The sequence below is a fragment of the Falco biarmicus genome, chromosome 2 (assembly GCF_023638135.1).
Source record: "Falco biarmicus isolate bFalBia1 chromosome 2, bFalBia1.pri, whole genome shotgun sequence".
Lineage (NCBI taxonomy): Eukaryota > Metazoa > Chordata > Aves > Falconiformes > Falconidae > Falco > Falco biarmicus.
This window is the reverse complement of record NC_079289.1, coordinates 29,787,534-29,802,338: the sequence shown is the minus strand read 5'-3', so window position 1 is coordinate 29,802,338 and position 14,805 is coordinate 29,787,534. Positions and strand designations below refer to the sequence as shown.

The 14,805-nt window shown below is 37.4% G+C and overlaps 1 protein-coding gene across 4 annotated transcripts in view; it reads right to left on the bottom strand.

The window, feature by feature from the left end:
* The window catches only part of INTS6 (integrator complex subunit 6), a 45,611-nt gene that overhangs the window by 11,214 nt on the left and 19,592 nt on the right, over positions 1 to 14,805 (bottom strand). For all 4 annotated transcript variants that reach the window (XM_056327578.1, XM_056327579.1, XM_056327580.1 and 1 more), the window contains 7 exons: positions 14,094 to 14,183; positions 5,971 to 6,154; positions 4,859 to 4,984; positions 3,842 to 3,996; positions 932 to 1,084; positions 660 to 792; positions 71 to 165 (listed from right to left, as the gene is read on the bottom strand). In XM_056327578.1, coding sequence (XP_056183553.1) covers positions 71 to 165; positions 660 to 792; positions 932 to 1,084; positions 3,842 to 3,996; positions 4,859 to 4,984; positions 5,971 to 6,154; positions 14,094 to 14,183 — 936 coding nt within the window. The remainder of the gene's footprint in view (positions 1 to 70; positions 166 to 659; positions 793 to 931; positions 1,085 to 3,841; positions 3,997 to 4,858; positions 4,985 to 5,970; positions 6,155 to 14,093; positions 14,184 to 14,805) is intronic.

Below are 14,805 nucleotides of genomic sequence, written 5' to 3'. Positions count from 1 at the left end.
ACACACATAGTGGAAAGATAACTAGAGTTACATCATAAAATAGAAATTTTAGCACAGTAAGTCATCTTACCCCGAGATAATAAGGGGGCATTGTCTTCAAATAGCTTTCAAATGACTGTCGCCATTTCAACGTAGGTTTTGCCTTGTGTACTTTAAACAAGTCATCTGATGGTTTATAAAAGAGACAAAATGAAAAGCACATCTAGACACATTGCTTTTCTTCTAATAAAAGCAGCTCTCAAAGAAATGCAAATTCTTCAATGCTTAAATATATGCATTTTAACATATACACAACTAAATATACACACAAGATGATTGCTGCAGCCAAAAGATGGAGCCTGATAAATTATTTATCAAATTGAATTGATAATTGAGACAACAGATTGAGAAAAATGGCTCCCAAAATAATGAAAGAAGCAAGCCCAAAGCACATCTGAAAGAATGATGATTAAGAAAATCTTACACATGGGAGTCTGAGTCATGAAGGTCAGCCAACTGGTGACAACTGAAACAAGTTATTCATGACAAATGCAATGTTCAACATTCTACCTTTCTACAGGTGTGTGATTAATACTGGCATTAATTGCAGTAATCATTTAGATGAGATCAATTTTTCAATTGCCTAGCACCTAAGAAAATTTTTATGAAGTGGTATTTACCTAGCAGTGGAAGGAGGACTGGATAATTGTAAGGCATCACAAACAAATTCACACAATTCAGCGCTGTACTAGCTTTCAAGTAACCAAAAGGATGACCAAGTTCACTGTATTTTGCACTATTGCTCACATATACCTGCAATAAAACACATCATATTGTATGTAAATCCAAAGTATTGTGTGCTGATGTTTTACATCCTATTTTGATTAGAGAATAAAATCTATGAAAAACAGTATTCTGTAAACAACTTCAATTCAGCATGCATTCTACTTGCCTGCCAGCAGGTCTGAGGGGATTTTCTTTCCAGGATAAACTGGGTCAGTGGTGAAGGTTCTAACTCATACTTATCAAAAGGCAGTTTGTCAATGACCATCGGTTCACAGTCAGTACAGGAAAACTTCACCACAGGATGAGATGTGCGAGGTGGCTAAACATAAGCATTCCACTGTTAGTAAGTTTGCACAACAATTAAAATGCAATTGTGCTATGACAATTGAAGTAATACAGGTTCTTTGAAAACAGACACATTTGAGGAGCCTCAATACACAATTTGAGTCTTAAGTGATTATGTTAGCACTGTCTTAAAATCTGAAGAAATCTTGTTTTCCAAATAAATGCCAATTATCTTGCCCAGTAAGTCTAGAACAGCATGCAAGTAAAACTTTTTGCATATACACAAAAATTTTCCAAGTGGAAATAAATGCCAGTACAGACAAAAAAACTATCTTTAATGCTACTCTGGGGCATGCCTATTTTTATTCCTCACAGAAGCAGGCACTGTACTTTTGCATTTGCTGACTCCTCCAGCACTTTTCCTTCTTGGCAAATTCAACACTTACAAAATTCTAACTGAATTATAATAACCAAGCGGAGCATGAATACAGAAAAAAACAAGGTTTAGAACTCATTTTATCTAGGCCTCTGAAAAATTATTTCAAGCAATGAAAGTGTTTGGATTTTAATCTTTTCATTAGTCACAGGGAAAAGGCCTTCGAGCCTCAAGTTTCAATTATAAGTTAACAACATATTTGAAATCTCTTTCGCTGAAAGGGAAAGCTGATTTTTTGTGTGTGATGAAAACTGGAGCTGTATGCCTTCCACTGGAAGGTTTTCAGGAGAGCAATGTAAGCTCTTACACTTACACCCTGAGCTTCCTCCAAGGCCACTAGAATCTGGGAAGGAGCTCAACTGGGAAGCCTCCTTTTATTTACTCTCTTTAAAAGGTAACAAATATGTAAGATGAACTAGGGAAACACAGGGTTTCTTGGACCTTCCTACCACCTCACCTTGAAAGTCATTTTTCTACATCTATAAGCTTTAGCCTCTTGCTTTTAAGATGAGCCACCCAAATGTCATCTGCCTTAAGTGTCTCCACTCCAAAGAGGGTGTACAGTCCCAGTACACACAAAACAGGAGGCCCAGCCAACTGAAGGAACTGCAATTCTCATCAAAGAAGATGCCTTCAATAAATATTTGTGGTGGAGTTTTTGACCAAGCCATGAAGCAGTTACACTACAAGTAAAAAGGCTGCAAAAGAAGTCAAATAATCCTTGGCTGGACAGAAGAACTGTTTTTACCTCAGAGCAGCCATTTACATGTTGATCTGCGAACATAAATATTAGCAGACTTTCATATACATTTAGGAAACCCTTGATAGCATCGTTACCTACAGTACACGTAACAGTTGTTCAGGTAGGACTGTTTGAGACAACTCCACTGTGGATCAGGTAACAGGAAGGAAGTGAAAAATACCCAACTATGGACTTTTTAAGTAGACAAGAGTTACAAGTTAAGTTTTAACACTATACTTCCAGAACAGTAAGGAAATCCAAGTCTTGAAGCACTATCAGCAAACATAGCTCTCCAACACTGCATAGGGAAGGTTCAATGTGGAATTCAAACTGACAAACAGGAATTTAGCTGTACATGCAATAATCCAATGCTTTATGCTGTTATGAGAGCTATACATGCTACAACTGAGAGAAGAATTTTTTCTCATCTTCTCACCACTTGGGTAAGGCAGCCTCACATTTTTAGCATTTAGTTAACAATTCTTCACTTGGCAAAACGTATTTTAATAATCTCAACCAAGACCTGCAGTAGCAAACTATACTGACTCTATACAGTCAGTGGAGGCAGATGTCATTGATAGTGATGACAAGGAGTACACAGGACAGTTTTCCTACAGAGCAGCTTTTAAACATCCAGTACACAATGACTTTTTTTTTTTAATTACTACGAAGATTTACTTTTATTCATATATGCTAGCTTGTTTACAGTTCAAAAGGGCACCCACATCCTTCAATGACCATGGCCAAGATGCCAGCAATATCAAACCTGTAAATATAACTAGAATTTCATACTTTTATTACTCAACAACGTGTATCTCAAAGGACTTTATATTTTTCTCAAACAAAGGAGAATTTATGAGAAGTTCAATGAGTTTGTTAGCACACTAGTTTCAGATCAAAAAACCCCACAGAACTTCAAGAAAAATCATCATGAAATGGGAACAATCATAGAACTTAATTATTTCTACTTTAATGATTTTCAAAGATCAGCAGAAATGCAAAAATACATTATCTTACTAACAATTAGTTCTCAGACCCAACAAAAGGCAGTGGCATATATTTTTATGGAAAAAAAAATATAATTACTTTTGTGAGTAGTATTTTAAAAAACCAGGGTGAGTTTCTCTACTTGGGATAAATTGAAGGTATGGCTATACTGCACAACAGCAGATGAAATTACATTTACCTGCTAGAATGAAGACAGAACTATCACACAGATTCAAACCCAGGAAGATCATACCATCTTCTATTAATACCATCTGCAAGGCAACAGACTTTGATAGGCTATTATCAAAGTGCCACCTTATTTCTGGTTTGATATTTTAACAGAGTCCAAACAAATACTACGTGCATGTACTAGGTCGACCAATCTGTTACAGGCAGTTTCTTAATGAATGCTTCAAAGCTACTAAAAACCAAAAACCATAGTATTATTTTCTCATTAGTAATTTATCTGAGAACTGCAACACAGGTTTACATGTGTCGTTACTTCTTGGGTCACACTGCTTTTACAGTTTCTCCAATGCAGTACATATCTGAAGGTTTAAAAACAGTGAAGAAATCCTGAAATATTCCCCCCTATACAAACCCTTCACTTTAACTTCAGTACGTACCAGTGTTGGAGAATTTTGATCTGGCCAGAAGGATTCAGGAACAGGCCAATGACCTATAGGAACCCCAGTTTTAGGGTTTGGTCTGACATAAATAAGTTTGTGACAGCTGTGCCAAGGTTGGGGTCCAAAGGGTCTAGATATATCCGCCTGCCCATCTACAGAAGAAAAAGGTTTTATGAGTCAAAACAGTGTTAAAACTCAAAAAGAGTATTAAACAACTTCTGTGAAGAGTTTAAGAATTACACCCCCAGGGAAACTTTTCCTGCAGTTAATATCACTTCTAAGAATAGCAGATAGTTGTCAGTAAGCATTTCTGCAAAAACCCAGAAACTATGAGAAACCAAATAAGCATTGAATGTTTACAGGATCAGAGCTGAGAAAGCCAATTATCTGGAGCCTTTCATACTAATCAGTTTCTTTCTCTTCCCATTGTTATTAACAGATAATCTTCAAATCTCCATGCATAAGAAAAATTGATACACAGAACTAATACTGCTGAACTTTTTATTGCAGCAAAGCAGGATTAAAAAAATCCTACAAACGCTTCCAGTAACATCCTAAGAAGGACCTAGCTAAGTCATTTAGAAAGAGAAGCTAAGACTGCACTGTCATATTTGCTAGCTTAACTCTTAATGCAGCCACTTTACTACACTAAACAAAAGAAGATAATGTGTATAAACCCACAGTATTTCCATATCAAGCTATTTACATTTCTAGCTGGCTGAAAACTGCTGCTTAAAACTCATGAACCCATTTAACCATGCTTGATGTGAATAACTGCATTTAAGGCTACCTAACCAAACGTAGTTTTACATAGTATCTAGCAGCTATAGCCAGTATTTCGGAAAAGTACAACAGAATTTCAGACATTAACAGGTCCTTCTTGTAGTAATGTCTTAAAATGCAACAGTTTTCCTTTTGTTTTGGTAACTATTATGATGTTAAGTTCACTAAATTACATTGATAGTCATCTCTGCCATTTGATATCACAGTGTAAAAATAAAAAGTTTCAAGTACCATCAATGGGTGAGGGATCAGGTCCAGCTTTTTCAAAATTTATAACAACTCCACTTTGCACTTTTTGCACCAATGACTCAAGACACTGATTCAGCATTCTTGGAGAACACACACAATATGATCGACCTAGAACAATACAGTCAAGGTTAAGGTTGTTCAGTGTTTCTGCCCTTGTTTTAACTTGCAGTATTTAAAACTGTTCACCCACCACACACATTGATTTATGTATGGATCACTGATTTAAGGCTTCTCCCAAACACTCCCTCTTTGTTTAAGCAGCAAGGCAGCCTAGCGAAGCAGTGACAGTGTTACATGCACATCATTGGAAACGTTTGCGTTTTAGCCCCTTAATGACTTTAACGCAAATTCTTGGTTGCATTCATGGAAAATGGGCTCCCCCTTGTGACAGACATCAGCACTTAAATGGTCAAGAATTTCAGTCAAAACACTGTTAGTATAGCCCATATGACAGTCAGAAAGTAGTTGAATCAAACCCTTTTGGAATGCTTTTTACATCCCTTTGTTTGCTCTCTATCACATCCCCTCCAATGCATCAGAAGAATCATCATGTTTTAATATATGATAATTTTTTTACAAACAAATTTAATGTCAGAGTTTGAACGGGAATGTCATTTCTAAAAGATTAAAAATATGGGTTATGATGGAGAAAAAATTATCAGTTTTGCAGAATTACTATGCATTCTGCATTACAGAAATTCTACATTGCAATCTGCATGCTCTGGAGGGGAAAAAACCAAAACAATCTATTTCCTTCACTTTTGGCTTTTTTACATCAGAGTATGACAGGAATTTCGCAAAGCTATACTGCAGAACAGATTCAAGTCTTACAATTTCTAATTGCAATACCAAGGTGCATTAGGAAAAAAATAAGTTTTCTCTTCTAAAGAACTGCTGTAGATTCACACTTTTCCAAGACAGGTTACATTAAATTGTCTGTTGCTTTAATGCAATAAGGATCTTTAGTTTTACTGTATCAGAGTTCTGAGTTCTTACAAGTAATGTAAGAACTTAGAAATACATATTCCATGATATGTACATGATTAATAGAGCTAAATTGAATTCATTTTCAGAAATATTGACTTGTCACTTGCCTCCTGTGACTTCGCACATAGGTGTGATTGCAGAGTCATCCACCGGTACCCCTGTCATCTGCTCTGATTCTGGTGCAGTAATACCAGGCAAACGGAGAACTAAAGCAAATAACCTCTGATCCCATCGAAAGGGTTCCTTAGTCAACTCACTTCCAGGTAGAGGGGAATTGAGAGGTAAATGGAGCTGAAAAGTAATTTAAAATCTGTGAATAAACTGCTTTTAAAACAAAAATTAATTCAGTTATACAGCAATGGCAATTCACTCTATATAAACATATCTGTAACCTCTCCATAGGATATCTGTAATTTGATTCAGGTACTGTACATTACAAGCAAGACACCCATCATTTAATCAACGCTTCAAACACTTCAAGGCAACATGATGCACGAAGTTGAGAGTTACAAAACCAAGTGGGAACAGCCACTTTTTAAAACTGATCTAAGCTTCACTCAATAGAATATTTTCTTTAGAATCTCAGCACTAAAAACTGCTTCACTGCAGCATTCTTGTTCAAACCATTTTCTGCAGAACAGGCCCACTCTCATCTCATTCTTTTCCTCCGTCCTTCAAGATAAAAAGCACACCTGAATGAAAAGGTAATGTTAATCTAGGACTCCTGTGGAAGAAATATAACTTGGGTATAGTTGCTCAAAAATATCTAACTGCCAGGATCACCTACTCTAAATAACTTCTAAAAGTGAACTAATGTGGTAGTTATGTTATAGAATCAGAAGGCAGAGATTTTACATAACTTGGGTATATCCCACAGCCAAACTCATGCCTGTGCTTTAAGTGAAAAGCAGAGATTAAGATTCAAATCAACACTGAAATGCAAAATGAATTCTCACTTTTAGGTAACAGTAGCCACAGCTACCCATACAAGGAAGAATTACTTGCTGTGTGCCATTGTGTGGCCTCTGGGAAGAACTACACAGAAGTTTTAGTTGAAAATATTGAAGATACTATCCAGGGACATAAAATACATGAGGACATTCTTTTTCACTTTAATTCTCAGAAGAGACAGTTAAAACATTCAAGTTTCAGACTTCAAACATGCTGCGCTGAAGACACAGCAATGGTCAGGGTATCATTTACTACCCATTAACAGCTACAGCCAGAGAAACTAACAGAACGTCTAAAATACCCAGAGTTAGCAGCAGTTTTATAACTAGCTAACAAAAAAAGAAAAAAAAAATCAATACATTAGCTTCTAAGGGACAGCACAAGGCATTCAGAATACTCTAACCTCTCTTTTTGCATCCAGATACCTCACACAGAGATTAGTGGGGAAAAAGAAAGCTTACCAAAACATCCAACTACAGAAGCCCTGAACAGATAGACTAGAGTTATAACAATTACAAGTTTCAGAAAAATGTGATAGATCCCTGGCTGATGATACTACTGTCAGCAGTACAAGCAAAATTCTCATTTCACCTGGAGCACTGCAGCCGTAAAGGAGAAGAAAAATAATCCTGACTGCAACAACTGAAGTGGTGCAAACAGTTCCATTATCTAGCTAAATACAAAGGTTAAGCCCAAGAGCTGAAGCAAACTCAGCACTTCCTCAAACACTTCTCATGTAGCATTCAAAAAAATCCCAATTCTCAATCTCAAATCAACATTAGCAAAGGAAACTACTAGTCTGTTTCAAAATCTGGTGCAAGTCCACAAAAGCACCTATTGCAAGTTGCCTTCATTTTTAGTTCATAGTAGTTAGTTAAGGAGTTTGCAACAAGCTGTTGAAAAATTTTTCTTGTTTGCTTATTTTTAAGAGATTAACTTGAAAGCATTAAACCTAATCTCCAATCTGGAAACCTCAGCTATTTCTATTTACGTAATAGCAAGCATCTCATATCAGGAAAAACACATGTCTTCGTGTTTGAAAATTAATCAATTTATTGCCATATCAAAGACAGGAAGAAACACAACAAACCCACTCATAACAAATGAGCAAGAATCAGAACACCTTGGGCTTTTCAGCATACCTGATGCTCCCTCCTCAATTTCTGCTTTTGTTGATGCAAGCAAAGGGCACATATGAGAAAAGCACTATTTTCCCCAAATGTCTGACATGAAATTGGTCAAATGGCACTCAGCTATGGCCCTAGTTTATTACTGATTCACACGCATGTCTTTTCCCCTTTTCACACAAAGGGACAGCAATGCCTGCCTGGCAAAGAAAACTCAGTTAAAAGAATAGCCACATTCTTAGTAAACAGCCTAGAATCTTGACTCACCTGCAAGCACTACAGCATCCTCACTTGGGGCTATTTTAAGAAACACCATTCACCAAACTTTCCTACTTAGATATGACTGAACAGAAGATTTACTAGTTCTGAAGAATACATTTCGTCTGCAAAACATACCTATGTAACAGCACTGTTTTTCTTCAGGCAGCATATATACATATTCTTAAATATATTTACATATATTAAGTATCCCATTGGACCCTGCACCAACACTATCCTGAGTTCAGTTTATCTCAAACTACAAAACCTTTATTTGGCTCAGCTAGTTATATTGAGAGAATCCCAAAATCAAACAGTTCTCAGGAGCAGGCCATTGCGTTATATACATATTACTATGAGAAATATTTTCAAACTGTAAGACAACATGCAACACCATCAGCATCAAGTCAAATGTCCTCACTTTCCAACAGTTTAATTCCAGTTAAATTTAACATCCATGATACTGGAGGAGTTACAGATTCAAACCAGGCCTCATTCTCCACAGTCATTAGTAACTTGGTCTTCTCACCTCCAGTAACTTCATTTTTTTCTAAGTTGGTATTGTATTACCATAGCAACCGCATACCTAGCAGAAAATAAGATCAGCCTAGAAATGTACATCGTGCATTTCATTTCTCTTTCCCCACACACATTTCAACACGAATGTATGCACATCTTTCCCTCTTTGTCCTTCATATTGGTTTGCGAGAAAAAGACAGACCAAACCTTACTAGCAGTGGTCTTCAACATGTCTCTACATAACCACATACAAGTGTCCTCCCAGCAGCTGCTTTGTCTCAACACTAGTTTGTAGGAGCACACACAAACCCTACCATTCCCAAATGCTTTAATGCTACAATAATACAGCAGTGTGCACCTTATGCCCCTCTTCCACGCCTTTAAACTCACTTAAACCAACCACTGAATAACCAAGAGGACTTGGAGGACAGACTTTTACTGAAGAGATCTTAAAGAACCCTGTTATTGGTGAGCAGGTCTTTTATTTATTAGGAGTCCTTGTTTCTGTATACATTTACGCAATCATAAGAAGCAGCACCATCTGAAATTCTAAAAAAAAAAATAAAATCTGAGGATCCCAGAGACCCTAGGTTGAATAAAAGCTAGATAAGCACTACAGAACTCTGCAGTACCAAGGTAGCTGGTGAAAGAGAGTCATGCTCTTCTGGCAATGACTGCATGTACAGGCTCAAACATTATGGTGGGCAGCACTAGCACTGCTTAAGCTTTAGTGTCCCGGTAATTACAGGCAGCTCCATCTCGGGAAATCTCATAAAAGGTTGTTACATGACTAGGTACTCAAAAATATCCATACAGGTACAGTCAACTTTGTCTTTTCGTATCTAAAAAGTCTTTAAAAAATAATCTATCAGCAAGTAACCTTCCTTGCAAGCTTTTCTGGTGCCCATAAAAAGATATCCAACATTCCAAGCAAATGCAGCATTTAATTATTACAGAACTGAAGGACTAAAGATGGGCAATAAGATTCAAGCCCAGCTGAGAAATCAAGTCCTTGATAGACTGAGAAACTCTGCTTAAAGAGTTAACTGCAGCATTACGTTTTCCTATCTTTTTCCATCCAATCACATTTAGTTATAACACAGAGATAGGAAGCCACAAATTGTTATTCCATAGAAAATAACTTCAGATCACAGAGAGGCACCAGGTCCAACTGACACATGTCAACAATATCATATACTCAGCCATTCTGATGCTAGAGTTAGCCACAAGCAAGTACACACTGAGCTGATAGTTACACAGAATTCACATGTCAAGAGCTCTGGGCCTCGCTGCCAAATGCTGTGATCCTGGCAACTGCTGCGAACAGGAATAACATGGGTGAGGAAGGACAGGACTACACATCTAATGAGATCTGCCACATATTTCTTGCAGAATTTGTTTAGAAATCAAGATCTTTAGCTGGAGGTACTTGAATTAAAAATATTACAGAGTGTCTACAGTTCCCAATTACTATTGAAAGCAAGCAGGATTTCACACTTGTAACAGTTACTACAGCAGGGATACAAGTTGATCAGCCCTGGGAAGGATCAATATGACAATGCCAAACCACTCCGGGATGAGGAGTCAAGAAAATCACTAATTCCTCCTGTAAGAGTCTCCTACAACTGGTAGATCAGAATGACAACATACAGAAGCCAAGCAGCATTGCTCATGCTTTTGGTTTGTATAATCATTCATCAGAATGTATCAATAGGTCAATAACCCACTTTGTCTTGCAAACAAGAGTTTAATGCTTCATCTCAAAACAAGGGAGCTTGTAGAAGGAAGGAAACATTGCTCAGCAGCTGCAAAACTGGAGAAGTATGACATTTCATCACAAAGAAAAGTAAGAGAAATCCCCTCAAGCAATTAAAAAATTGTAAAGGAAAGATCAGAAAAGGGGTAAGACCAGATGTGAGGGATCAGGCCAGCAGTGAAAGCCACTCCAAGAGGAATCCATAGCATGAGACCAATAATTAATAATGCTATTCCAACAGTATGAGCCTATGTCTTTCTCAAGTATGACTGGGACAAGTGAACCCAGGGAAGAATCTGGTCAACATGTTATGCTGAATGCAATACTGATGAGTGCCAGTTCATCAGCACTGACGCATTAAAGTCAGTGCCAGAAGGGACAGTACTAAAAATCCTACTAACGTGGGCTGGTGAAGATGATGATTGCACAGACTGCATCATTCCTGTCTTCAGTCCGATGAACCACATCCATGAGACACAAAGTAGCACTGAATGGGTAAGGCTCTTCATCTTCAAAACCCATATTAAATTCCACAAAGGAACAGGACATCTGAAGAATTCAGCAAGAGCTCCGAAACAGTGTTTAAGCTTGACTGCTTCACACTGGGGCAAATGACAGTGTTCCCACAGCGATAAAGCTGATTTCATTGGTAAAAATGCAAATGTTCACCTGAATGACAAAGCTTTGAGAAAACTTGCCTCCAGGTTCCATGCTGGCTTCACAGGCATTCCAAAAACAATGTTCTGTCAGTTCTCTTGTACATAAGTTTTAAAGGAACTAAAAATATACTACCTTAGTCCATGATAAGAACTTTACACAAGAAGTAAAGACACTGTTGTCATAACCGGTGGGATATGATCACTTCCAACACCAACTCTGAAAAGCCGCTCCAAAGTCAAACCCAAAGAACAGAAGGCACATTTGAAAGTGACCAAAAAGCTTTGTTATCGAACAGAAGAGCAACAACAGACTTCTGTATCTCCAGGGTGGTATATTAATTCTACTTCATTTCTGCATGTCCAGCTTAGAGGTAACTGTAAAGGTCGCTCAGGCTACAGTAAGAAAAATTTCTGATCAATAGGACACATGTTGACAAAAGCAAAAGACCATCCCAGAAAGACAGAAGCAACCCTGAATGCTTTGTTCCTCTGCTCTTTGACAGTGTTAAGGATGTTCCTACCAGTACAGCTATGGCACACACACACAAAAAAAAAAAATCACATCCATTGCTGGGTATATATACCTTGTAAATACATATGGAAGAGCACTCCAAGCAACTTGCATTTTGCCTTGCAGGATGTAAAAGTAGTGCTCGCTTTCAGTTCCTCCAGAAGGCAATGTGTTTAAATTTGCTCATTTACCAAGAAATCATTAGTAGAGCAGATTCTGCATCTCTAGAATGTAGTTTAGCAATCATTAAATCATGTAAGTGTATCTGACCCAATGTCACTATCATAACACAAACTCTGGGTGTGGCACACACTTATCAGTCAGCACCACTTATAAGCCAAGCCTAAATTTGGTAGATTCAAGTAGCCTCCAGAAAACCCATTTTCTCAACTTGTTACAACAATTTAAAGATGTGAACATGTGACCAAATAGTTGCCTGATCATAAGAAAATGTCATTGTGTGAAGACTAAGGTGAAAAAGTTGAAGGAAAAGGAACAGAAAAAAACCCTCACTGGCTATAGAAAATCCTGACTCCTGCCATAAGGAAAAAAAAAAACCTCACGACAGCCAATAGCTTTCTTTCTGAAATTATTTTGGATAAATGAACAAGATGAAAAGAAATGTAATGTAGAACCACAGAACTGTGTATGTTAGAAGGGACATGTGAAGGTTACACAGTCCAAAGCCTTCTGACTGGCTCATGGCCTTGTCCAACTCAGTTTTGAGCATCTCCAGTAATGAAGATGACACAACCACTGGACAATCTACACTAGTGCTCTATCACCCAGTTAAAATTTCTGATAATCCAATCAGAATTTCCCAAGATGCAGTTTGCAGCTGTTGCCTTCTCATCTCAGCCCTGTGCACCTCCAAGAAAAGACTGGCTCCCCCCACAATTAAGTTGTGTATGGTGGTAAAAAAAAAACCCTCACCCCATAGCCTTCTCCTCTAAAAGCTGGACAAACCCAGTTCTCAGCCTCTACCCAGATGTCATTTGCTTCACCTTCCCAGCATCTTGGGTGTCCACACTCCAGGATGTCGATGTCAGATTTTGCAAGTTAGTTATCTGAGAGCAGAGAGGTTGCTTCTCCTCAAGAAAGGACTTACACAGCTAAGTGATTACCTAATTTGCTCTTAAAAAACAACAGTATTCTGCTGTTAATAGCACTACATGTTGTAGAAGGCTCTAAAATAGTGTCACACTACCCTCTGTTTAATTAATACTTCCTCAGTGACAATCACTGTAAATATGAGGCTGCTATTCTACTCCGTATTTTGGACCACACCCAATCAATCACTGGACAAAGCTAAAAATAGCGTATTGGGCAAAAAAGTATGATGAAAATGAGGTTTTAGACAGACAACCTATTTGGTATCGTGAATTCAGGCACTCCCTTTCAGTTACTGGCTATGGCTGTTTGTTAGTAGTCCACATAAAATTATGAGGTCGTTCAACTTTCTTCCTCTAAGTCAGATAAATTATAAAAACATTCAAATACCACTTTCCATACAAACAACTTCTGTAAGTGCTGTAAGGACACAATATAACAGAGTATTAGGATAAATTCAAATAACTAATGAACAGCTATGTAAGTATGACAAATTAACCTTTATAGTCAGAAGTGGTGTACCACATGGAAAAGTCTGAATCCTCCCCTCAAGCTTTAGGACAGACCTTCAGATATTAACCTTTTCCCTGCAAAGGGAATGATCTTAGGGATTTTTTTGTTGTCATTGTTTGGGGTTTTTTACTACTTCATGGAACGGGCACTGAGCTAGTCAGACCAACCCTATACCCAGTGACATCTCCCATCTTTTTAAGGAAAGAATTCAAAATGGCCAGCAAGTCAAAATAGTTCAGTGCCTCAGCATTTTCTATAGCTCTGAGTTTGCCAGATGTGAGCAGGTACTTCAGCATATGAAGATCTGGTGTTTTAAACTGCTCTACAGATCTAATCCGAAATAAATTTATTCAGCCTTTATCTTGGATAAGGACACTACTGATATTATTATAATCACTTTAAGAGACTAGTGTGAAAGAAATATATATTTCACATACTCCCTAGTGGCCACATCCTTTGAGAAATCACTACATTGATCTGGGTCTATACACAAAGAACTCCTATCTAGACCAACTGCAGACATAGATGCTTTACAGAAATTGATTTCTTCTGTTAATATATCTGAAAAGCCATGAACTCCTTGGATAAAAATGGCAAATTAAGTCTACCAACAGCTGTACTACATGCTTGTCACATGTGATAAGGAAAAAGAGCTACTCAGATTTTTGTAGTGCTATTGCATAAAATTACCTCAAATTAAAGGAAAAAATATACAAGCTTAAACTGTTATAAGCATACTTTTGAGAAGTCATTTATGCTCCTACTGTAAACAGTAGCTTAACACAACATTTAGTATGCATCATTGTAAACATAGGGCAGATCTTACCTCTTCCTGTATCCCACTGGTAGTAGTTAATTTACTTCCATCAGTAACAGTTATAATTATTGCTGGCTCCAGAAAAAAGGGGTTTCGTCCCTAAGGGAAAAAAAGCAATTTTAAATAAAATGGTGTCACAAATTCATAATCTTCTGTTCAATCATTAAATGGCCACTGATACCTACCAAGAAAACCATGAGGCTCAAGGTAGTTATTGTCATGTACTATATAGTACAGTGCTATGGGTTTCTGTGTCTTTTTGCTGTTAGGCCATGTAAAGCTAGACACTAAATATATCTGTATACAATAAATGCATATAAAAACACAGCAAAAATGGTTAATATAGGACTTTAAGAACAATGTGCACTGCAGTATTCTGGCAAACTAGCAGCTGCTTAGAGGAGCAACTGTTTCTTCAAAGCAGAGATACTTGCAATTCCTCCTATTACACAGCTGATTTTATGTGTGATTTAATTACTGTGACCATCTAAAGCATTTGTGTAGTACTCTGATCACCATCCCTGAGTTAAGAACTAATACTCTTCTTATTAAGGAAAACTGACATTAATAGTACCAGTTACATTTTGACCAAAGTGGTTCAACCATGAACATGAGACTTCTCAGAAACAAGTACTTGAAAAGTAGATAAGCTTTCTATATGAATCAATTAAGGCAGAAACATAAACAAGGCAAGACATTCTGTAATCCCACCAAGACATTC